Below are 25,882 nucleotides of genomic sequence, written 5' to 3' on the forward strand. Positions count from 1 at the left end.
GGTTGATAGTATCTGGACGACTTTGTTCAAGTCTTTGCCATAATATCTTCTTCTCGTGATATTATTCTTTTTGAAGCAGCAGCCATCGGCCATAAAACCTAACCTTCAAAGAAAGAAAGTCGAGGAAATAGAAACAAGTTGAGCACACCACCCACTTCAATTAGGAGTTGGGAGTTATTAGGAGAGCAAAAACGAGTACCGTCCTCTAAAATATGTACTGCCTGTGGCCATGGACATCCCAAAGCATGGTTATACTGCCAATTAAATCAACTAAAGACGATTATGCTTCAAAAAAAAACATTATAACCAAAAAGTTGGCCACCTCTAACAAAATCCGGTGGAGAGAGAGCTTAACTTAAGAAACAGCAATTAAATGATGCGATTTTTTATCCTTTATGTTTACGTCCATATATCAATTTATCCTGGATGCCGTTACTTGGGTAGTTTGGTATAAGAGCACCAAAAAAAGATTTGAAGAAAACTATTGATTTAGACCTGAGTCGTGAAGCGAGAACTTCAATGCTTGAGTCTTAGTACTCGGATTAATTTCTCACACTCTCTTTTGTACTGGGAGATTGCCTTCTTCTTCTTTTTTTCAACCGGAGATTCGTCTAGTTCTTTTTAGTCTATGGAGCTTGTGTTAGAACATCCTTGACTCGACGGTCATTGCATTTATCAACTTTCCCTGGGTTAATAACTTCAACATGGAAGCCAGCAGCTAGTAACCACATTAAACTATGGAGAACTGAGGAACCAAGTATAATGAGTGATTTAATAATATAAGCCCACTATTAAATATAAGAGATCCATTTACAAGACAAACATCGAATACATTAAGAAAATAACATTCTGCAATAACAACAACCCAAAGTTAATCGTTACGACAGAGTCATTCCGAGTTTATTTATAACTTACTGACTTAGAAAGCACGTAGTGATATAGATATCACTACGATACCTAAGGCCATTCCTAAAACACATATAATCTATGTCTCATAGTAGAGACTAAACATCCACAATTGAGGAATTCACTTAACACTGGAGGTTAACACTCCTCCATCCAACTCCAGCGCACCGACTACCGCTGCCGCTGAAAGTAGTAACGCTCGCACCTAGACAATTTCCTGTGTTGTACATTCTAGCAGTTTGACCAGTGTAAGTAAATCGATAACCACCCATATATAAAAGGTTGTTGCATCCACAACGGTACGTTTGAGATTGGCCGCTGCAACCTGATAAACGATATACTGTGAACGAACTTGCATTTGCCAATTCACTTGCTATAGCCATAAGGACGAAAGCCATGAATAGCAAGGAGAGTGAGTTCTTAGTACTAGATGCCATTGCTAAGCGAAGGAGCTTGTTAATTCAGTAATTCAGGCTGGACTGCCTTTAGAAAATAGACAACAAAATGTAAATCTTTTAAGTTTCTTGAAATTGTGTGTATTTTTTCTTAAGTTAGATGCACGTATTTATAGTTGAATGTTTAAAGAGCGCGACAAGAATGACAGAACGTGCATGCAAAAAGATTAGTGGATAATATCATTCAGAAGAAGATATCTTATATGGATATTGCTTAGTTTCATTGGTGGAGAAACCTTCGACGTATGTTTGAGGAAAAAGAGGTTTATCGACTAAGGAGTCTAAGGTCTTTTCAAATCCTAATTTAAGAGATTTTTACAAATATGATTATATTATTTGATAGATATTATTACATGAAACTAGTTGGAAGCCTAACATGCTAAGTTCCAAGTGTTTTTTTCTGGTTCACATTAAAATTCAATCAGACATGTTATCTCTTCATCAGTAAAATTTTTTGGCCATGTAATTATCACGCTGGCAAATATATCCGCATATCAAGTTTCCTACACAAAAGAAAAAGAGTTTTTGCTTGGAAGTTTCCTACAACTATACACAATCAACAAAATTTGTTCTGAAATTGATAGTTAAACACCCTCAACAAAATATGATACTATGACAACCTATAATCTTACCCTACTCATGGGCAACACAGTATGTCAAAGTTCCCTCCGAAAAAGAACAAATGCAATTACAACTGCGGAGGCGACCTTAACGAGCTGATTTATGAATTATTCTTATTTTTCTTAGTTCGCTAGTTCTTCATAATCGCAGTAGAACTAGAACCAGCTGCTTCTTTCTTTTTTTCTGAAGCTACAATGGTGCAATCTTTTTTTTTTTTTCTGATCAGAGGAAAGCACAAAAAATTAAGTAAAAAGATTAATATAATTATCGGCAAGTAGGATTCGTCATCGTCACACAAATTGAAACCTCCTTCTGATACCGTGTATAAATAATTAGTACATCATTCTCAACGTCACAAAATAACTTTTTGCTTTATTAGTAAACTTAATTATAATGTTTCCATCGATGTGGGATAATTAAGTTAGATATATATGTCAAATTCCAAACTAGCCGGATCTTCACTGGGAAGGAATTAATGGATGGTCGATTAAGTAAAATTTTGATTTGACTGGATACCCGGCTATACCTCAAGACTTCAAGACCTTCGTGACAAGAAGTTGAGATCAAGTAGTATACTAACTTAGTTATTCCTAATGGTTGGCACAATCATTAGTTTGGTTTCAGTTATTGGATAAGATTTTTCTTTTCATTTTTTATCTAGGCTAAACCGCTATTTAAAAAAAGAAAAGGAAGTAGTAGAGTGGAGACGGCCATAAAACCTAACCTCCAAAGAAAGAAAGAAAGAAGAGGAGATAGAAATAAGTTGAGCACACCACACACTTCGATTAGGAGTTGGGAGTTGGGAGAGAAAAAACGAGTACCATCATATAAAATACGTACTGCTTGTGGCCATGGACTGCGCTAAGCATGTGCTACCCATTAAATCAAAACAATTAAAGACGATTAGATTTTTTGCCCGTGCTATGTACCGGGCGGTCCCGAAAACCGTTTTGTCTCGCCCCGTCCCGATGCATGATTATGATTTTTAATTTGGTTTAGTTCTGTTTTGCCTCGCCCGTCCTGATACATACTTAGGATTTTAATAATATATCAGTTTGCTCAATTTTATTACGGAAAATGGGTCATTTGTCCAAAAAAATTTTAATCACGGTTCAAATGAATGAGTAAAAAATAATTCGGGTGAAATGGACAAAGAAAAAATAGCAAGGATGAAACTGGATTCATCCTGGCTTAAATTTAAAACATAGCAAGGATGAAACTGGATGCATCATATGTAAATTAAAAATAGGAAAAAATATTTGAAAATGGGAACGATGAAACTGGTTACATCCTGGCCATTTTTAAAATTTTGGCCATTTAAACAGTATCTAAATCTAAGTGTTCTTTTCACCCAGGAATTATTGATTTTGGTCTTTTTAATCAATTTTGTGATTTTAATAATACACGATGATTTACTCATTTACTTTCATATTTACATACAATCTTTCAAGCAAAAAGGTGAGGGAGAGATAAAACAATAACACGACGGACATGGAGAGACCTTCAGCAAAGTGTCTTTAATAGCAACAACAACCTTCATTTGACAAAAGGACTCGACTTCACTTGTGTTCTTCCCTTTCTTTCCCACCCCATTTGCCTTGGCAGCTTCCACACCTCCAGTGGCTGCTCCTCTACCCAGTTGGAACAACAATATCATTTCATTCTTCTATGTTATTTAAAGTACCAGCTTCCAGCAGGAGAACCAATCCCAGAAACAAAACCCAAATGTGTTATATTTTTGAGAATCATGTCCTTTCACCAAGTACTGGATGACTTGTTGATGATGCATGGAAACTTCCCAGCGCTTCAAAGTCATCCAAGGAAAACATAGAAGTAGCACTGGCCCTTCAATTGTAAAATATGCTATATATATTTTTTTCTTTTCATAATCCATTTCGGATTGGTTAAATCTGATGTCAGAAATCTTAATAAGTTTAGAAGATCTTCTATTGGAGATGTATTGATTGATCGAAGAGGATGTACAAATTTCGGTATGGAATTGAATATGTTTGCATTTTGTTCTGGTCTTAAAAGTTTAGGTTACTTAGTAATTCTACTGGTTTTAATAATAATTTCATCTTCTTTACTTTGCTGCTATGGAAAGTAAATCAAAAATCAAGGATTCACATTTTAAATATTAAGAACAAAAGTATCACTATAAGTTCCATTTAGAAGATCTTACCATCAGGATACCAACCAATTTCTCGTCAGCCGTACCAAGCTAGAAAGAAATTTCGAATCTTAATATTAGATTCCATGAATGGTAACTGCGTAAAAGTCCTAAATGTAAGTATGTTTGTCCAACATTAAATGTCAGTACTCACCTATTTAAGTAACCATAATTAGGGCTGTACATGGTACAGTTTGGCACGGTTACCAAAACCATAGGTATCGGTTTCTGGATTTTTCAAATTGTACCGTGCCATCTACTAGTCGGTTCCGTTTGGAACCGAACTGTCACGATTTGGTATAAAACCGTGGGATTATTTTCTTTTTTTCAAGAAAATTTAGGCAGAGCCTAAGATAATAGATTGATAGCAATGCTAGTGGTGTCATTGTTTTGAAAAACATCAGACCCACTGCTAAAGTTCTTAGCAGTAATAGCCAAGTTTAGAGCTTGGAGATTTTGAAAAAACGTGGGATTACCAAAACCGTTAATTCTGCCCGCTCCAAGGACTGACAGTTCAATTTATCAACCGTGGGATTACCAAAACCGTTAATTCTGCCCGCTCCAAGAACTGACAGTTCAATTTATCGATACAAGACAAAAAAGAGCCAGAGATATATTTATACTACAAGAAAAGTGTTCAACGTTTTATTAAATCGATGGACAAAATCCATACTAAAAATGATAAAAAGAGTTCTACATTTTCTCAAGTCCATATGAAAATGCTATGGATAAAAAACAAACAGTAACTACGTGACTAGTCTATTAGTTCTTTTTCTTTCTCTGCAACCACTAAAGCAATTCTTTCGCCTTTCGCCAACGCATCGAACAAAATGCACCTACAAATACAATCAAACACCACTTCGGATTAGATGGAATGTGCAATAAAACATTGTGCTATATACATTAAAGAATACAAAAAGGAATTGCTTGTCATTCAGTAATCCAACTGACAATCTAAACAATCGTGAAGTCCTACTGTTATATAATATTCTTGCATTTTCAGTGTGACTAGTAATGAGTCTGCGAACAAGTAAAATTACACAAACATTCTTTTTTTTTAAATGACATCTAACAATACAAAAAGAGAATTAAGAGAATATATTTACCAGCATCCCTTTCATTATATTTTGGACATCTCTTTAGATGGGCAATTAAGGAAGAAGTCCCATTCGTTACAGGGTCAGCGCGGAATAGTTTAAGACAATGAAAACACTTCGCCATTGTAGAAGGTGCTTTTTCTCTTACGAAGTGACCCTCCATCCAAATCTGTGAAGTAACTTTGCGTGACTTTTCAACCACGGTAGCATCAGATTCAGCAGCACTAGAAGATACATTATCATCACCAGCAACAATATATTGTGAATCATGTGCAGATAAAGGTACAGGAGGTGGAGGAGGAGGTGGTGGCAGCATTCCACTTGAAGAAGTAGAAGCCTGCACATAAGAAAAACATGATTAGGAAATATAAGGCTTCCACAGTTCATAGTACACATTAATATTTTATAAAAATTAGAACGAAACATTTGTCTTCACAATTGTAGTATGAACCAGCAACAAGGATCTTGTATAACTTCTAGAATATCATATCCATCACCAATTTCCAAAATAACCACTAATTTAGTACCCTACAAACAAACAAGAAGCATTAACAACAGAAATTGAAAAAAGAATATTCCTGAATCTAATAAGACAATAACACCATTATCAAACATACCAAACTCATAAACAAACAACACCATTAACAAACATGCCGACTTCATAAACAAGAAAAAAAAAAGTATTACAATCCATGGTTTTATTTGCATTTAAATAACAAATCAAATAAATAAAATCCTGAAAATGAAACAAATTAGAACTTACTGAGGGTATTGATCGAGTTTGTTCCATAATTGAATCAAGAAAAAAAAACGAAATCCTGCAAAATTGAAAGTACACAAGAAGAAAAGAGAAAGAGGAGGATGACTAGATGAGTATTAATATGAAGATTATACTGTTACTCCATTAGTAGAGCCGTGGAGGTGGAGAACTGGTAGTGTTGTAGGCTTGCAGCAGCGCAACCATGACAGTGTTGTAGGCTTGCAGCAGCGCAACCATGACCCATGAGTATCTTTTGTAAAAAGTGATGAAAAAAGATTACGATTGAACGAGGGAGGGATACAAAGAATTAGGGTAAACTGGAAACGTGTAGAACAATAGAGAAAGTTAAATTGAGGGTTAAGATTAAAAGTACTGGGATTATATCTATGGATATTCATTAACGGTTTTACCAACGATATGTTGGTACGGTTTCGCGCAGCACCAACACCGAAACCCCTATGATCGGTTTTCTGATTTTTTCGAACTGTCCCGTCCCATTATATAAATGGTACAGTTCGGTTTCCCCCTTAACGGTGCGGTTCGACTCGGTTTAACGGTTTTACCGGAACCATGTACAGCCCTAATGCACAATTGTCAGTAGAAATGATCAAGAGTCAAAGGCTAGCCTTAATCACACAACACAATACTTAATATACACCAAATCGTTATGACATTTTCAATCTTAAAAGGTTAGCATTTGATTATTTTGCTATTTACTGTACAGGATTTCGTGTACTACTGTTTTTAGCCATAGCTTTAATTGGTGGTACCGTGTACGGACAGGTAAGATTAGCCAGACAACTTGTTAGCTTTTGAAACTGTTTATGGTTTAATTTGTATGTTTATGTTTCTTCTATTCATATGCAAGAACAAGAAGCGAGCCTACCTATCTCTGCCATAACTATTTAGCTTAATTGTATTGATGGCTTACTTGATGCTGCTAATTTTTTTGCTTCTTTGCAACTACAAATATGGCTTCTCAAGCAATAACATCAAGTAATTATCTCTGGTGCTTTAATTTTGTTTCACTTTTCCAGAAGTAGTTATTGAATCTTTTGCTTGTTTTTATTGTAATCATCCTAGCATATGTTGAACATGAACCTAATTAACTAACAAAAACGTACAGAAAGGACATCCTTGAGACTTCATGACTACTTCCTGTTTCAGGATTTGGATTGCTTAAAGCCCTGTCTAGATATCCTCTTTTTAATCTTATTAGATATCATAAGGAGTCGTTTTTCAATCTATCCAAAATCCTGTTCAATTACATTACCCTAAAATCAACTTCAATCAATTTCAAAGCAGAATCAATTTTGTATACGAGACAAACAAACAATAAAGCCGTCATTAGCAGACAATAAATACGGTCAACATAAGAAAAGAAAAAACAACTTAAATCAAGATAAGAAAAAAGAGAAGTGAATGCATACCTGAATCCATCTGTTTTTTTAAGATTAAAGATGAACCGGAGTAACGATGGATGAACCCATCAGGAAGAACAGTAAGAATGGAGGCAACATGTGATTTTCTAGGTTTACCTTTTTTTTTTTTCCTAAAAACGGGGGCGAAGATGAAGATGAAAAGATGACAACTGTTTTAGGGTTTTTTCCAAGTTTTTTCTTTTTCTCTTTTTGTCGCAGAAGAGAAAAAAGTATGGCAGTGTTAGGTTTCTTTACGGATGTATTGTATACCTAACGGACGTGAGTAACGTCCAATTAAGTATTTGGTGTAAACCAAGTGTAAGTACTTAGTTAGGTGTAAATTCACACATAAGTATTGTATACCCACGTTTTGGCTAACGGTGTTACAAACGGCCAGTTAAATACATAGTGTAATTCATGTTTTAATGTCTCGACCAATAGAGTCTCGCCAAGTGTCCTCACCAGGTTTACTAATGCCCAAAACATTTTTCTGATTTAATTTGAGGATATGTCACACTCACCATGCGACGTGGAAGCTCATATGACTTAACATTTTAAAGGAGAGGAAATTATGCTTCAAAAATATGAAAAAAATAATTAAAGGAAATCCAAAAAGTTGGCTAAGTATGGTGGAGAGAGGGCATGGTAAGCTTAATTCAAGAAATGGCAGTTAAATGATGTGATTTGTCATCCTTTTCATTTACCTCTATATGTCAATCTATCCTGAATGCCGTCCGTTACTCAAGTAGTTTGGGATCAGCACACCAAGAAAAGATTTGAAGAAAATTATCTGTTGAAAACTGATTTAGAATTGAGTCTTGAAGCCAGAACCCTAACCCTTAAATGGGCAAGGGAAGCCGGTCTTACTACTCGGATTAATTTCGCACACTCTCTTTTGAACAGGGAGGTTGCTTTTTTTTTTTCTTTTTTTCTTTGGAGCTTGTGTCTGAACGTCCTTAACTCGGCGGTCATTGTATTTATCAACTTTCCTTGGGTTAATAACTTCAATATGAAAGCCGGCAGCCGGTAACCAGATTACATTATGGAGAGCGGAGGAACCAAATATAATGAAGCCCACCATATGTTATATAGGACAAAGATCGAATACATTAAGAAGATAACATTCGGCAATAACGAACACCTGTCCGCGAGTTATAACTTCAAATGTGTCCCTATTTATCTACAAAAAATCCATCAAAACAAAAATAACACAAAAACCCCAAAGAATTTGATGAAACCAATTTTGAAATTTGGGATTTTTATATCAATTTTTAAGAATTTGGAGTTTTTATATTAATTTTGTTTAAGATGGAGTTTTAGTGGCTCCCAACTTTTGAATGGAATTTTATACCAAAAATTTGGTCACCTGGAGTTTTTATGACTAGTTCTGTAACAACAACCCAAAGTTTATCGTTATGACAGAAGTCGATCTCCATTTATTTATAACTTACAAGACTTAAGAAGCACGTAATGGAATGGACCTACTTTATTTATTAGAAAGCACGTAGTGATATAGATATCATTACGATACATGTGAGCCCATTCCTAAAACACATATAATCTATGTCTCATAGTAGAGACTAAACATCCACAATGGATAGCAATTCACTCAACACTGGAGGTTAACACTCCTCCATCCAATGCCGGCGCACCGACTGCCGCTGCCACTTAAGGTAGTGACGCTATCACCTAGACAATTACCCGTGTTATACATTCTAGCAGTTTGACCAGTGTAAGTAAATCGATAACCACCCATATACAAAAGGTTGTTGCATCCACAGCGATATGTTTGAGATTCGCCGTTGCAACCTGATAAGCGATACACTGTGAACGAACTTGCATTTGCCAATTCACTTGCTACAGCCATGAGGACGAAGGCCGTGAATAGCAAGGAGAGTGAGTTCTTAGTACTAGATGCCATTGCTTAGCAAAGGAGCTTGTTAACTCAGTAATTTAGGTTGGACTGCCTTTAGAAAATAGAAAACAAAATGAGAATCTTTAGGTTTCTTGAAAATGTGTGTTTTCTTCTTAAGTTAGATGCGCGTATTTGTAGTTAAATGTTTCAAGGAAACGTGCATAGAAAAAACTAGCAGTGCATAATATCGTAAACGGATATGCACAGATATGATGGCTGCTTCAAAAAGAAAAATAATTAAAAAAAAGATACGATGGGAAAACTGGTGGATAGTTCATATGATGACGAAGAAGGCGGCTAGAAATAATCCGCCAAAGCCATCGAAAAAGTGTCCCAGGCCAGTTTTAATACAGAAGTAGTGATCTTTTACCAACCAAACACGAAAGAAAAAACAAAGAGGTTTTTGTTTCGACCCAAGAAAACCAAGGACATTATGAATTCTTAGACTAGTAAAATGTACGGCTAGGATACTACGTCTATGAATTCATAATTTTCCAGTTGTAAATCGACAAGAAAATCCGGAATGAATATTTGAAGTGAATTTTATACCCAATTCAAAATGAATAATGAGTATATGTATCATTTTATACTCGAATTCAAATATAATATAAATTCATTCTCGATTTCAGAATGGGTATGGTTTTTATACCGATTGCAAAATGTTAAGTTGATATTCGATGTCAACATAAGTATAATGCTATACCAGATTTCAAAATAAGTACAAAGCTTTAAGCGATTTCAAAATAAATATAAGTTAATACTCAGTTTTAAAATGTTTATCACTATGTACTCGATTTCAAAAGTACAGGTTCATACTCAATTTAAGATCGAGTATGAAGTGATACTAATTCTTAAGACTACTCATTTTATGAGTATTTGTATGTACTCAACCTTAAAATGAGTTCAACTATACACATTTTCCATATACAATATAGGCTCATTAAGGCTGGAATTATGCTGAATCTTTAGCCATAAAGTAGGTATACGAATCGGAAATGTTGAATATTTAGCTCTAAAGCAGGTATACAATGAAAAATTAGGAAATCCAAATCGTAAATATATGTTTACAGTTAGGAATTCCTAGTCGCATGCATTTCTGATTATCATGAAAAAAAAGACAGAGGTTGTGTTACGACAAGGTTTTCCCTGCCTAACTTATCATATGGCTGGGAAACCCAGCCGCAATTTGTTCTGAAAATACAAAAAAAAAATACACTTTCGGCTGGGAGTACTTTATTTTCCACCGAAAAGTGTTGATTTTGGTTGGGTCGACAACATATCCAAACCGTAACCCCTAAAAAACCCAGAATTTTTATGACTTTTAACGGATTTGAATCAATCAAAACTGTAACGGGGACATTTTATAAGGTTTTTTTGACTATTTTTCAGGATATATTTTATCATTTTCTTCAAAAAATTTAATCAAATTGCCCTTCTCCTTCTCGAGCAAAAAAAAAAAAAAAAAAAAAAAAACACACGAAAGTTTTGACTTTCAAAAGTTTAATCTAATGATTGGAATAATCCTTTCACTAATCTAAATTAGTTTAGTTAATCATCCTAATTAATATTAATTTAATTAAAGTTAGATATTACTGAAAATAGGTGGATAAAGGGTTCTATGGATTACTATTTCATGACCCTATACAGTCCCAAAAAACCCAGCTGTTTAAAGCCTCGATAATAGGATTCTCGGGAAAACATGCATTGTAGAGTATTGATTTTACTGCGCATGCACTCTCTGTGTTACCTGTGAATGAGATAAGCAAGCCAACTGGCCGATTTCTCCTCCTGTTCTTAATATCTTCTTCCGTTACAATTTATCCCCTGATCTTCTCTTCTTACATCCCTCCTCTGATCTTTATGAGGAAATAAAAGCGATTTTCTATAAAGACACAGTAATAAGTTCATCGGACGTTACATGCAACAACTTCCTTTCGATTGCTGCACTATATATAAAGGGATCTGCATCCCGATTTTGAATTCAATTTTTGGTTTTTCCTATTTCTCATCTTGGGTTTTGAATTCTAGGATATTGAAATTTTTGGTTTTTCCTATAGTATATTCCTGTTTAATTCATGTTCTGAGATTTGTTTATTTTTGTATGTTTTTCTCGCAGCTTGCGCAGTTGTCCCCTGATCTGAGCAGAAGTGCAAAAACCTAATCTTCTTTTTGTATTTTCAATGTATCTTAGCTTGGTTAAGCTATTGATTCATGTGTCTGCTTTATGGCTTTTGATTTTAGGAATTTCTGTCTTGCAATACATCTTTAATTTTTCATTTTTGTGTTTTACTTGCGGCTTTCCATTCATGTAAGCAGATTCCTAAAATTTTATTTTTGCAGCTTGCGTGTAACTCTCGCCGTACAGGTTTGTGAAACAAGCTATATATATCACAAAACCATATGTTTTTTTGCTGGTGTGCAAGAGTATTTCAGGTACATATTTTGGCTTTTCTCATTTTTTTATTGACCGGTTGAAAAAGTACATAAACTATTTCACCATACGTTATCATTATTTTGGTGATCTATTTTTCTCTTTGTTTCTCTTTGGTGGTGTTAGCCATATACGTGGTTGATTTTAATGGGGTATCAATACTTTGCGGAACACAAGTGAAAGGACCCATGGGTTTCAGTGAGTTTTAAGTCTGTGTGCATTTGTAGGTTGGTTTTTCATCCCTCTCATGTCGTTGCTACACATAGAGGTCTACAATCCTATCTCATTAAAGTATTATGCATTATCTTTTATTTTCCAGCAGAGGCATAGAAGAAATCATTCTATTGGTGCACCTTCCTAACATGGTTAAGCATTCGGATGACAATTAATTACGATCAATGAAGCATTAATACGAAGCTTCTTATATTTTGATGTGATATTTCCACTTAATAATAACAAATTTGAGGTCCAGGGAGACTCTTAAAGGATGAAATTCAAGTGGATCCTCATGTTATCGTGCTATATCTTTGCTATACTAAACATTCAGAAAATCATCAGATTTCTAAACATCTTGGATAATTCAATTGTCTTCATGACTGTGTTCAATTGATTATTATTTTTTATTTTTTTGGGGTTCTAGACTTTGTTGATTCCTGTCTAAATTTGTAAATTTGTAAATGACTTTGCTGACTGAAAGATGAGAAAGAAAAGTATTTCATCACAGGTAAAAGTAGTAAAACTTCCTAGGAAAATGATGGTTTGGTTTCTTAGGGAGAGTTGTTGATGAATGGGTTCATTTATTACTGAAAGATAGATCTCAAGCCAGTAGCAGTTCGTGTTCATTTCTTATTTTGCCGGCAGGTTGTTAGTTTCAGAAATTTGGTTAAGCATGATAGAGTGTGTACATTATAAAGGGATCTGCATCCCGATTTTGAATTCAATTTTTGGTTTTTCCTATTTCTCATCTTGGGTTTTGAATTCTAGGATATTGAAAATTTTGGTTTTTCTTATAGTATATCCCTGTTTAATTCATGTTCTGAGATTTGTTTATTTTTGTATGTTTTTCTCACAGCTTGCGCAGTTGTCCCCTGTTCTGAGCAGAAGTGCAAAACCATAATCTTCTTTTTGTATTTTAAATGTATCTTAGCTTGGTTAAGCTATTGATTCATGTGTCTGCTTTATGGCTTTTGATTTTAGGAATTTCTGTATTGCAATATATCTTTAATTTTTCATTTTTGTGTGTTACTTGCGGCTTTCCATTCATGTGAGCAGATTCCTAATCTTATATTTTTGCATCTTGCGTGTAACTCTTGCCGTACAGGTTTGTGAAACGAGATATATATATCACAAAACAATATGTTTTTTTGTTGGTGTGCAAGAGTATTTCAGGTACATATTTTGGCTCTTCTTATTTTTTTATTGATCGGTTGAAAAAGTACATAAACTATTTCACCATATGTTATCATAATTTTGGTGATCTATTTTTCTCTTCGTTTCTCTTTGGTGTTGTTAGCCATATACGTGGTTGATTTCAATGGGATAACAATACTTTGCGGAACACAAGTGAAAGTACCCATGGGTTTCAGTGAGTTTTAAGTCTGTGCGCATTTGTAGGTTGGTTTTTCATCCCTCTCATGTCTTTTCTACACATAGAGGTCTACAATCCTATCTCATTAAAGTATTATGCATTATCTTTTCTTTTCCAGCAGAGGCATAGAAGAAATCATTCTCTTGGTGCACCTTTCTAAAATGATTAAGCATTCGAATGACAATTAATTACGATAAATGAAGCGTTAATACTAAGCTTCTTATATTTTGATGTGATATTTCCACTTAATAATAAAAAATTTGAGGTCCGGGGAGACTCTTAAAGGATGAAATTCAAGTGGATCCTCATGCTATCGTGCTATATCTTTGCTATACTAAACATTCAGAAAATCATCAGAGTTCTAAACATCTTGGGTAATTCAATTGTGTTTATGATTGTGTTCAATTGATTATTATTTTTTATTTTTTGGGGGTTCTATACTTTGTTGATTCATGTCTAAATTTGTAAATCTGTAAATGACTTTGCTGAATGAAAGTTGAGAAAGAAAAAGTATTTCAACAAAGGTAAAAATAGTAAAACTCCCTAGGAAAATGATGGTTTGGTTTCTTAGGGAGAGTTGTTGATGAATGTGTCCATTTAGTACTGAAAGATAGATCTCAAGCCAGTAGCATTCGTGTTCATCTCTGATTTGGCCGGCAGGTTGTTATCTTCAGACATTTGGTTAAGCATGATAGAGTGTGTACATTATAAAGGGATCTGCATCCCGATTTTGAATTCAATTTTTGGTTTTTCCTATTTCTCATCTTGGGTTTTGATTTCTAGGATATTGAAAATTTTGGTTTTTCCTATAGTATATTCCTGTTTAATTCTTGATTTGAGATTTGTTTAATTTTGTATGTTTTTCTCGCAGCTTGCGCAGTTGTCCCCTGATCTGAGCAGAAGTGCAAAAACCTAATCTTCTTTTTGTATTTTCCATGTATCTTAGCTTGGTTAAGCTATTGATTCATGTGTCTGCTTTATGGCTTTTGATTTTAGGAATTTCTGTATTGCAATACATCTTTAATTTTTAATTTTTGTGTTTTACCTGCGGCTTTCCATTCATGTGAGAAGATTCCTAATCTTATATTTTTGCAGCTTGCGTGTAACTCTCGCCGTACAGGTTTGTGATACAAGCTATATATATCACAAAACCATATGTTTTTTTGCTGGTGTTCAAGAGTATTTCAGGTACATATTTTGGCTTTTCTCACTTTTTTATTGATCGGTTGACAAAGTACATAAACTATTTCACCATACGTTATGATAATGTTGGTGATCTATTTTTCTCTTTGTTTCTCCTTGGTTGTGTTAGCCATATACGTGGTTGATTTCAATGGGGTATCAATACTTTGCGGAACACAAGTGAAAGTACCCATGGGTTCAGTGAGTTTTAAGTCTTTGCGCATTTGTAGGTTGGTTTTTCATCCCTCTCATGTCGTTTCTACACATAGAGGTCTACAATCCTATCTCATTAAAGTATTATGCATTATCTTTTCTTTTCCAGCAGAGGCATAAAAGAAATCATTCTCTTGGTGCACCTTTCTAAAATGATTAAGCATTCGAATGACAATTAATTACGATAAATGAAGCGTTAATACTAAGCTTTTTATATTTTGATGTGATATTTCCACTTAATAATAACAAATTTGTGGTCCGGGAAGACTCTTAAAGGATGAAATTCAAGTGGATCCTCATGGTATCGTGCTATATCTTCGTTATACTAAACATTCATAAAATCATCAGAGTTCTAAACATCTTCGGTAATTTAATTGTATTTATGACTGTGTTCAATTAATTATTATTTTTTACTTTTTTGGGGGGTTCTAGATTTTGTTGATTCCTGTCTGAATTCTAAATCTGTAAATCACTTTGCTGAATGAAAGTTGTAAAAGAAAAGGTATTTCATCACAGGTAAAAGTCGTAAAACTCCCTAGGAAAATGATGGTTTTGTTTCTTAGGGAGAGTTGTTGATGAATGGGTCCATTTAGTACTGAAAAATAGATCTCAAGCCAGTAGAAGTTTGTTTTCATCTCTGATTTGGCCGGCAGGTTACTAGTTTCAGACATTTGGTTAAGCATGATAGAGTGTGTACATTATAAAGGGATCTGTATCCCGATTTTGAATTCATTTTTTGGTTTTTCCTTTTTCTCATCTTGGGTTTTGAATTCTAGGATATTGAAAATTTTGGTTTTTCCTATTTTATATTCCTTTTTAATTCATGTTCTGAGATTTGTTTATTTTTGTATGTTTTTCTCGCAGCTTGCGCAGTTGTCCCCTGAGCAGAAGTGCAAAAACCTAATCGTCTTTTTGTATTTTCAATGTATCTTAGCTTGGTTAAGATATTGATTCATGTGTCTGCTTTATGGCTTTTGATTTTAGGAATTTCTGTATTGCAATACATCTTTAATTTTTCATTTTTGTGTTTTACTTGCGGCTTTCCATTCATGTGAGCAGATTCATAATCTTATATTTTTGCAGCTTGCGTGGAACTCTCGCCGTACAGGTTTGTGAAACAACCTATATATATCACAAAACCATATGTTTTTTTTGCCGGTGTGCAAGAGTATTTCAGGTACATATTTTGGCTTTTCTCATTTTTTTATTGATCGGTTGACAAAGTACATAAACTATTTCACCATACGTTATGATAATTTTGGTGATCTATTTTTCTCTTTGTTTCTCTTTGGTTGTGTTAGCCATATATGTGTTGATTTCAATAGGGTATCAATACTTTGCGGAACACAAGTGAAAGTACCCTTGGGTTTCAATGAGTTTTAAGTCTGTGTGCATTTGTAGGTTGGTTTTTCATTCCTCTTATGTCGTTTCTACACATAGAGGTCTACAATCCTATCTCATTAATGTATTATGCATTATCTTTTCTTTTCCAGCAGAGGCACAGAAGAAATCATTCTCTTGGTGCACCTTCCTAAAAAGGTTAAGCATTGGAATGACAATTAATTACGATCAATGAAGCGTTAATACAAAGCTTCTTATATTTTGAAGTGATATTTCCACTTAATAATAACAAATTTGAGGTCCGGGGAGACTCTTAAAGGATGAAATTCAAGTGGATCCTCATGCTATGGTGCTATATCTTTGCCGTCGTTTGGCGTCAAGCAAATGGTAAATTCAAACTTCACCATGTAAAAACACTTAATAATGATGTACTGTTACTGGGAAGAGTTGCACTCTTTAAACTTTTAGCATATTTGCGTACTGCGAGGTATCAGTAAACCTGACATGAATTTCCTCTTCTCATGTCATCTCTTAAGATGCTTCTTATCCCCCAGATTTGGCCCCAGAAAGTGATCCAACTCTTACCAGTGGGGCAAAATCTATGGCTTAAAATGTGACCTATTGGGGGACTAATTTGGGGGATGTATAACACTGTTGATCTTATCTGTGAGATTCTTTTACACCTTCCTCATATAGGGATGCTTAGATTTTTTGACAATGCTGGACAGAAGATTATACATTCTCCAATTTGTAGCTAAAGCTTGCGTGCATCATTCCTCGCTAAATGAAGATCCAAGGGAGGTTGTATATCCAGATAGTTCTAACAGAAACTGTGTAGTTCTGCACTGATCTTTTTAATGCTAATTTAGTTTATTTTTTAAGGAGTTCACTCGTATTTTTTCATTCTTTCTAATCTCAATTTTTTCTGTTTTTTTCTTTTGTAGAAAGAAATTTTTAATGTCAATATATTTTTTTCCCTGTGAGTTGTTAGCTTTTAAATGTGGCAGCTTGATTTTTATTGGAAAAATGGCATATCAGATTATGCATACTATTAGGGAAATAGTGTGACGTAAGTTGTTATCGTTGAACATAAGCTATTTCTCACCCGGACGGGAACATGTGTTAGTGGCTGCGAGGACAAAATCTTGGGCATGTTTGGGAATGAAGAAAGGTGCAACTTCGATGGACATTTTATTCCTCCCTATTGAAACGATGTATCAGCTTACTGGAACTGTTTTCTTTAGTCATGCACCATATGAATCATGTTGTGCCTCACACTCAATAGTTTAATGTATCTATTTTGTATTGTTGGAAGTTAAACCAAGATATGGTGATTTTTTCCGTATGTTGATCCTGTCCAAGTGGATCAACTGCTGAAGTTGACGCAGTCAAGTTGGATCAACACACGTTGCTGACACACTGTGCGATATTTGGAAGTTCGGGTTAACTAGAAGAGCAAGTTGTGTCGGTTGCTTGTTTTAGAGTATTGTTATGTTTAGAGTTTTTGTGTTTCTAGAAGTGTGTTTATTTAGAGTTTGATTTTATTAGGTAAGTACTTTGAGTGATCATCAAGTTTGTGAGACTATAAGTAGGCTATTGAGCCATAAGAATTGTACACCAAACTGAGTAATCGCTTCCGCGTTGTGCTCTCCTCTCTCTTGCTCGATCCTACATTTGGTATCAGAGCAAGGTGAGAGGAAGGGAGAGGAGAAGTAGAGAGTTAGAGAATTCATGTGTTCTAGAAGTTGCGCCAAGTTCAGGTTATAAAGTTACTGCTACGTGATTCGTTGGATGTCAAGCAGTGTTCGTGTATGTCTTGAAGAAAAAGTGACATCACAAAGAGAGATAGATGCTGATGTTGCTGCTCTAGGTTCGGTTGATGTGCTGATGCTGTGATAAAGTATTGCTGATGGTGTTAACTAATGCTAATTTACTTGGAAGGTAAAAAACTGATCCTGATGCCGAGTTTTAGTGATTGTGATGGTGATTCATAAAAGCTCAGGGAGAAGAATAATGTTTATTGATGAGTACTCAGGCTGAGAAGGTTTTCCGTAGCTGATTAGAGCTGCAACAGATAATGCTAGCTGGTGTGAAGATTTTTGAGATTACGTGAAGCAACAGGTGGTACTGAATTGATCTTGGTGGTGCTGATTGTTGCATCTTCTCCATTCACTATCGGCTAAACCTAGGGTGGTCGAGTTCGTTAAAAAAAAAATAACAGCAAAAAATTTTGGAGCCGTGAAAATAGCTAACTTGAAGAGGCTGTTGCCAATGGTCTGTGGCATCTTTTCCGTCAGTTGTGAGCCATCGTGTGGACGATATTTAGAAGTTGTGATGAACAAAAAATTGCTTGCATTAATGGTGGACGATAATCATGATTGATAGTATTTTGCTATGATGATGGTGATGAGTCTGATGACATGGGTCGATCGATGGGTTTGGTATTGTTTGAAAGGATTAATGGCGTTAGTGTGTTGTCGAGTTTGCTAGACTAGAATCTAGTCTGGTCTGTTTCTCGTCAGTATTTATGTCCGTAACAGGATTGATGTGATTCATGGTTGATGAAGCAGACTGTATTCTACCGGAGATTAAACAGAGTATGGTGATCGTAGTTGAGGTGCGTAAAAAAAAAAAAAAAAAGTGGAGAACGTGTTTGTTTGGTTAGTGATGGGGAATGCATCACAGTTTATGATAGATGTGTTACAGAAATTGGAATATCTGCCAAGTGTGACAGAATGATGTTACACTTATCAACAGAAGTGTTACTGAAGAATTGTTACAGATGTGTAACAGAATAAACTGTCACAGTTTGTAACAGTATGTGTGACAAAAGGCTTATGACAGGTATATGTGTGACAGTTTCAAAGGTGTTGCGAAAAGCTGTGAAAGGTAGTGTGGTAGTAAACAAGGGTTGTTGTGGCAGAGCATTGAAGGATTTTAGAAGGTGAAGAAGCTTTGGGTGAGTGGTTGTTTAAAGGGTTAAGTCATGAATTCGAAATCAATGAGGATGGAGTATCAAAGCTTGTATTGCAGTCAAGAAGGATTGGTACAGTTTGATGGCGAATCAAAGGTATTTCAGTAAAACTGGTACGGTTTGATTAAGTTGACTAGAATCCAGAAACTTAGAATGACAAAGGTAAGTTAGGTGGTTATGTTTGAGCTTAAGGGAGGATGGTATCATGTTAAGCTCAAACATAGAGATTGAAGAGTTTGTGGCAGAAACTTGGAAGTCTTACAAAGTGTGGCAGACTTTGTGTTAGTTATTGCTTGTGGCAGAAGCGTAACAAGAGAAAGATTGTGAGAGAATCTTGAAAAGAAAAGAAGTGTGAAGGTTTCGTAACAATAGCGTGACTGGAACAAAGAAGAAAAGAAGAATAAACAACAAGGTTGTGAAGAAGGAGAAGTTAATCACCAGGTGGTGATGAGAGAGTGTTGAGTTTGAGACGTCACAAGGTTGTGAGCGTGAAACAAGATTGTAGGCGAGTAAAGTCTAAAAGTTGAGTGAAGCAATCCCAGTGTGGATTTGGCTAAAAGTTGAGTGAAGCAATCCCAGTGTGGATTTGGCTAAGAGTTGTGTGAAGAAATCCCAGTGGGGATTTGGCTAGAGAAGTGAAGAAATTCCAGTGTGGAATTTGAAGACTGTGGAAATCCTGCCCGTAAAGTAGGTAAACAAGAGTTGAGTGGATGAGCTACAATGCTCTATTATGAGTGTGTTTTTGTGTTTGATTAGCAAGTTGTATAGAGCACAAAGAGGTGTTTCTAGCTTGCTAAAAGGTTTGTGTTCTGCTGCGATGAAGAAGAATGTGAAAGAAGTTTGTGATCATTGTTATGGTATGATATTAATACGAAGTGAGTGTTTGATGATTGTTGTTAAGAAGATTGGTTTGTTAGCTAAGTTAGTTGTGGTTTGTGAATTGAGTTTTTTAATGATGACGGAATTCTGGAATGAGAAAAGACAAGAACGTGTTAACATTTATCAATAGATCAAGAAGAGGAATGGAAAATGAGAAAAGACAAGGACGTGCAAACGTCGATCAATGTAAAAAGAGGGTTACGGAATTCTCGTTGAATGATATCTTGGTTTAAGGGAGGATGTTGGAAGTTAAACCAAGATATGGTGATTTGGTCCGTGGATCAACATATGATGTTGATCCTGTCCAAGTGGATCAACTGCTGCAGTTGACGCAGTCAAGTTGGATCAACACACGTTGTTGACACACTTTGCGATATTTCGAAGTTCGGGTTAACTAGAAAAGCAAGTTGTGTCGGTTGCTTGTTTTAGAGTTTTATTATGTTTAGAGTTTCTTGTGTTTCTAGAAGTGTGCTTTATTTAGAGTTTGATTTTATTAAGTAAGTACTTTGAGTGATCATCAAGTTTGTGAGACTATAAGTAGGCTATTGAGTCATGAGAATTGTACACCAAACTGATTATCAATGTAATCGTTTTATTGCTTCCGCGTTGTGCTCTTCTCTCTCTTGTTCGATCCTACATGTATTCATCAAACATTTAAAACTTCTATTTTTATCTTTCACGAAAATTTCGAGGTGTGTTCATAAACAACTAAAATGGGGATGTATTGTACTGCTATTTTGCTGCCCTCTTCAGTAACTAAGATGTAGATATGTATATTAGTAATACTGTTTCACTATTCCATGCACTTTGGAAGTTTAGATAAATCTCACTTTACTCGATCAGTAACTAAGATGTAGATATGTATATAATGATGAATATGGACGTATTACAGACCTAAATTAAACAGTATTGCACCGGGCTGTAACAGGCTTTCGCCTCCTAGGGATACAGTCAAGCTTGGACAGTATTTTAGGATATCATATAAAGAGATAAATTAAACAGTAGCCCGGGGCGTGCACGGGTCATATACCAGTCATTGAGAAGAAAATATCGTAAACGAATATGCTTTTTTCATTCAACAATGTCGGCCAGAAATTATAAACCAAAGCCGTAGGCAAAGTGCCCCAGCTTTAATGCAGTAGTAATGATATTTTTATTTCGACTAGATTCACTGTTAAAGTCCGACTTTAGATTTTAATTTATTTCGACTTTTAGTATTCACTGTAGTAGTATTATATCATTGATTGAAAGACAAAAGTCTGATTTCTTTCTTACACAATTAAAGCAATGCAGTCTTGCATTTATACAAGTTCTGAAAATCAAGATAAGAGCTGTCCTCACATGACAGGCTGTGAACAACTCATACTTAGCCAATAAGAGGCATTTCTCACACACTCTGCTACACGTGAGAACTCAAAGAGATTCTCAGCTATTAGCCCCCCTCAAGCTGGAGGTTATGATTAGAGAGAACCTTTAGCTTGTCTCTGAGTGTAGAAAATCGTGGCCCTGCCAGACCCTTGGTGAGAATGTCTGCAATTTGATCCCAAGTGGAAATATATGTGACCTGAATGTTTTTGTTCTGAACAAGTTCTTTGACAAAATGATAGTCAATGGCCAGATGTTTCATTTTACTGTGAAATACTGGATTAGATGACAAAGAGACTGCACTTTGATTGTCACAGGATATCAATGGTGGAGCAGGAAGTAAGAGATGAAGATCCTTAAGTAGCTGACAAACCCAAACAATTTCTGTTGTTGTGTTGGCTAGAGACCTGTATTCTGATTCAGTGGAACTTCTTGAGACACTACCTTGTCTTTTGCTAGACCAAGAAATTGGATTAGGACCAAAAAATATACAAAAACCTCCTGTAGATCTTCTTGTATCAATTGTTCCTGCCCAGTCAGCATCACTGAATCCATGTAAAGTAAGAAGTCCTTTGGAAAACAGTATTCCATAGTCTAAAGTGCCTTTGATGTATCTTAGAATTCTCTTGGATGCTATAAAATGTTGATCAGTAGGAGCCTGCATATAAAGACACACCTGATTTACTGCAAAACCAATTTCAGGTCTTGTCCAAGTAAGATATTGTAGAGCACCTACTAATGATCTGTATTCACTTGGATCTTCTAATGGGATACCAGTTGAAGCAGTGAGTGAAATAGACAGTGAGACTGGTGTATTGCAGGGCTTAGCACCAGTCATATTAAATTTCTCCAATAAGTCCAATGCATACTTAGTTTGACTAAGAAAGAGATTTTCTGAATTTCTTTTCACCTGAATACCAAGAAAATAATGAAGAGAACCCAAGTCTTTGATAGGGAAGTATGCCTTAAGATGATTGATAAACTGAGAAATATATTCAGTTGAATTCCCAGTGATAATAATGTCATCTACATAAACCAGAAGTACTGTAATCCTTGAGCCAAACTTTTGAACAAATAAGGAAGCATCTGCTAATGAAGGTTTGAAGTCATGAGTAAGAAGAATTTGTAACAATTTATCATACCAAGCTCTGGGAGCTTGCTTCAGACCATATATAGATTTATGTAGTTTACATACATAATGTGGTTTTGTTTGATCAACAAAGCCTGGAGGTTGTTGCATATAAACATCTTCAGCTAAATCCCCATGTAAAAAAGCATTACTAACATCCAATTGTTTCATAACCCAATTGAAGTGAACTGCCAATGAAATTATGAGTCTAATGGTTGTTGGTTTAGCTACAGGACTGAAAGTTTCTGTATAGTCAATTCCTTCTTGTTGATGAAAACCTTTGGCAACCAGTCTAGATTTACATTTATCTAAAGAACCATCAGCCTTATATTTGATTCTAAAGACCCACTTACAGCCTACAACATTATAGGATGGATCTGGTGCAACAAGTGTATATGTTCCTGCATCCTTAAGTGTTGTATGTTCTTCTTCCATAGATTGTTTCCATTGAGGTATTTTTATTGCCTTAGAATAACAAGTAGGTGTTGGTGGTGGTATATCAGAAGTAAAATGTGCTGACAGAACATATTTTGTATTAAAGACTTTGGGTTTAAAAATACCTCTTTTACCCCTTGTAACCATGGAGTGTGTATTAGCCAGTGAAGAAATATCAGAAGCTGAAGTATGTTCAGATATTATTGTAGTGGAAGTATCAGATGACTTAATAATATGTGAAGGATCAGTAGAAGCTGCTGGTGAGGTTGATGTTGCAGATGTTGGTGCAGATATCTTGACATATGGAGCTGTAGAAGTAGTATCAGTTAATGCTGGTGAATTGGTAATGTCAGGAAGTATTGTATCTGAAGATCTCAATGGGAAGAAAGTCTCATTAAAAACCACATGTCTAGAGATGTATACTTTCCCTGTTTTAATATCTAAACATCTGTATCCTTTGTACATAGAACTGTAACCAATACAAACACAGTGTACACTCCTTGGTTGAAGTTTATGTGTAGTATATGGTCTTATCCATGGAAAACATGATGAACCAAAAGATCTGAAGAAGGAATAATCTGGTTTCTGACCAAACATCTTTTCAAAAGGAGATAAGTAATCCAGACTTCTGACAGGCAGTCTATTAATCACATAATTGGCTGTAAGAAAAGAATCAACCCAAAATTTTTCTGACAGACCTGATTGAATTAAGAAAGTTCTCCCTGTGTCTACAAGATGTCAATGTTTGGATTCAGCCAATCCATTTTGTTCTTGAGTGTAAGGACAAGAAACTTCATGAGTAATTCCATGTGAAATCAAAAATTCTTGTAGTGCATTATTGATGAATTCCCCTCCTCCATCAGTTCTAATTTTAATAATTGAAGTGTGCAGTAACTTTTCAGTCATAGACTTGAAATGTAGAAAAATTTCTTTGAATTCAGATTTTTCAGACAAAGGAAATATCCAACAGAATCTTGAATAGTCATCTATGAGGTTAACATAATATCTGAAGCCATTTGAAGATGTTACAGGACTAGGACCCCATAAGTCCATATGCACTAGTTCTAGTGGAGATTGAGCCCTATGTGAAGACAGAGTAAAGGGCAATTTATGACTTTTCCCTAGATGACAGTCATTACAAAATAGTGGTGTTTTGACTAAACTAGACAATTGCATATCTCTGCACACCTTTTGAAGTACTTGAAATGATGGATGAGCCAATCTTTGATGCCAAATTGTAGTTGAATTCTTGTTGCTAAAGAGAGCTTTATTCTTAGTAGTCTTGGTAAAATTCACTGGATATAATCCTCCTTTATGTGGCCCTTGTAAAATGATCTTCCCAGTTGAGTAATCCTTAACAACAAAACCAATAGAATCAAAAGTAATAGAACAGTTGTTGTCACTAGTGAACTTATGTACTGATAATAAGTTTTGAGATGATTTTGGAACAAGAAGCACATTGTTTAGATTAAAAGAATGAGAGGAAGCTGTTTTAGACACATGACCAATATGAGTAATTGGCATACCTTCTCCATTAGCTGTTTGAATCTCATCAGTTCCTTCAAAAGTTGTTGTTTCAAGCAGTTCAGTTTCATTATTAGTGATATGACTATTTGCTCCAGAGTCAGCATACCAAGGATTTTCACCCATGATATTGGCAGTAGCAAGCATGGCACTGAGGTTGTGAGGTGTATAGTTGTTCTGATAGGCAAAATTTAATCTATGTCTACATTCCAAAGCAAGATGACCAGTTTTATTGCAAATCTGACAAATCTTGTCAGATATTGGTGGTGGTGCAGAAGATGAAGAAGTTGAACTATAGTGAGGTTTTGAATGAAAATGAGGTGATGTTGTGGATGAAGAAGCAGAATGCATCTGAAATTGAGAATAACCTCTTGGATAAAAAGATGAGGGTGGTCTGATATAGCCAGAGTATGGAACTGCAGGTCTTGAAGAATTATGATAACCTCTGCCATTACTTTTATAATTTTGAACAAAAGGTCTTGTAGCAGCAAATGCCTTTGAATTGGCCTCATTGAGTAGATTCTTTTGCTTATTTGTAACAACTATTTCTTCAGTAAGAAGCAAATTGTGGAGTTCCTTTGAAGAGATTGGTGGATTTCGAATACGAATAGATGTACAGAAAGAACTATAATCTTGGCCTAACCCATTGAGTATAGTAACAACTAATTCATCATCATGAATTTGTGAACCAGCAGCAAACAATTCATCTGTTATTTTCTTGATTTCACTTAGGAAGGTAGAAACTGTACCTGACCCAAGTTTTGTGGATTGAAGTTTGAGACGAAGTTGAATTGAATGTGTAGATGAACTTCTTGCATATCTTGAATCAATATTATCCCATAAATCTTTTGAAGATTCTGCTCCAACAACGTATGGAATTACAGATTCAGAGATAGACATCTGAATCCATAGTACAAGAGTAGTATCATCATCATGCCAAGCTGTATATCCAGGATTGACTCCATTATTGAGCAGATAAGGTGGACATGGTAAAGATCCATCAAGAAAACCATTTACTCTATATCGTCGCAGAAGTGGTAGAAGAAGTGATTTCCAGGTAAGAAAATTGTCATCTTTTAATTTGTAACTGAGTATTTGTGAAATTTGATTGAGAGGAACTTGAGAGATTCTTGATTCATATGTTGCCATTGAGTGATTGAATTGAGAAACTGATTTAAAGTTTTGAATGTTTTAAAGAAACTAGGTCTGAAAAATTATTGAGAATTTGAACTCCATTAATGGCTGATGCGGAAGCCTTATCTGATACCATAGTAGTATTATATCATTGATTGAAAGACAAAAGTCTGATTTCTTTCTTACACAATTAAAGCAATGCAGTCTTGCATTTATACAAGTTCTGAAAATCAAGATAAGAGCTGTCCTCACATGACAGGCTGTGAACAACTCATACTTAGCCAATAAGAGACATTTCTCACACACTCTGCTACACGTGAGAACTCAAAGAGATTCTCAGCT

At 35.2% G+C, this 25,882-nt stretch overlaps 1 protein-coding gene across 1 annotated transcript; it reads right to left on the bottom strand.

Moving 5' to 3' along the window:
• Positions 1-1,031: 1,031 nt before the first annotated feature.
• Positions 1,032-1,343, bottom strand: LOC113340607 (antimicrobial peptide 1-like). The gene has a single exon (XM_026585732.1). It carries the CDS (start codon positions 1,341-1,343, stop codon positions 1,032-1,034), a length of 312 nt encoding a protein of 103 aa, XP_026441517.1.
• Between the last annotated feature and the right edge of the window lie 24,539 nt (positions 1,344-25,882).

Source organism: Papaver somniferum, unplaced genomic scaffold, assembly GCF_003573695.1.
Source record: "Papaver somniferum cultivar HN1 unplaced genomic scaffold, ASM357369v1 unplaced-scaffold_22, whole genome shotgun sequence".
Lineage (NCBI taxonomy): Eukaryota > Viridiplantae > Streptophyta > Magnoliopsida > Ranunculales > Papaveraceae > Papaver > Papaver somniferum.

Excerpts from the sequence above, each read along its gene's own strand:
- LOC113340607 (XM_026585732.1), bottom strand. The coding sequence starts at position 1,343 with ATGGCATCTAGTACTAAGAACTCACTCTCCTTGCTATTCATGGCTTTC.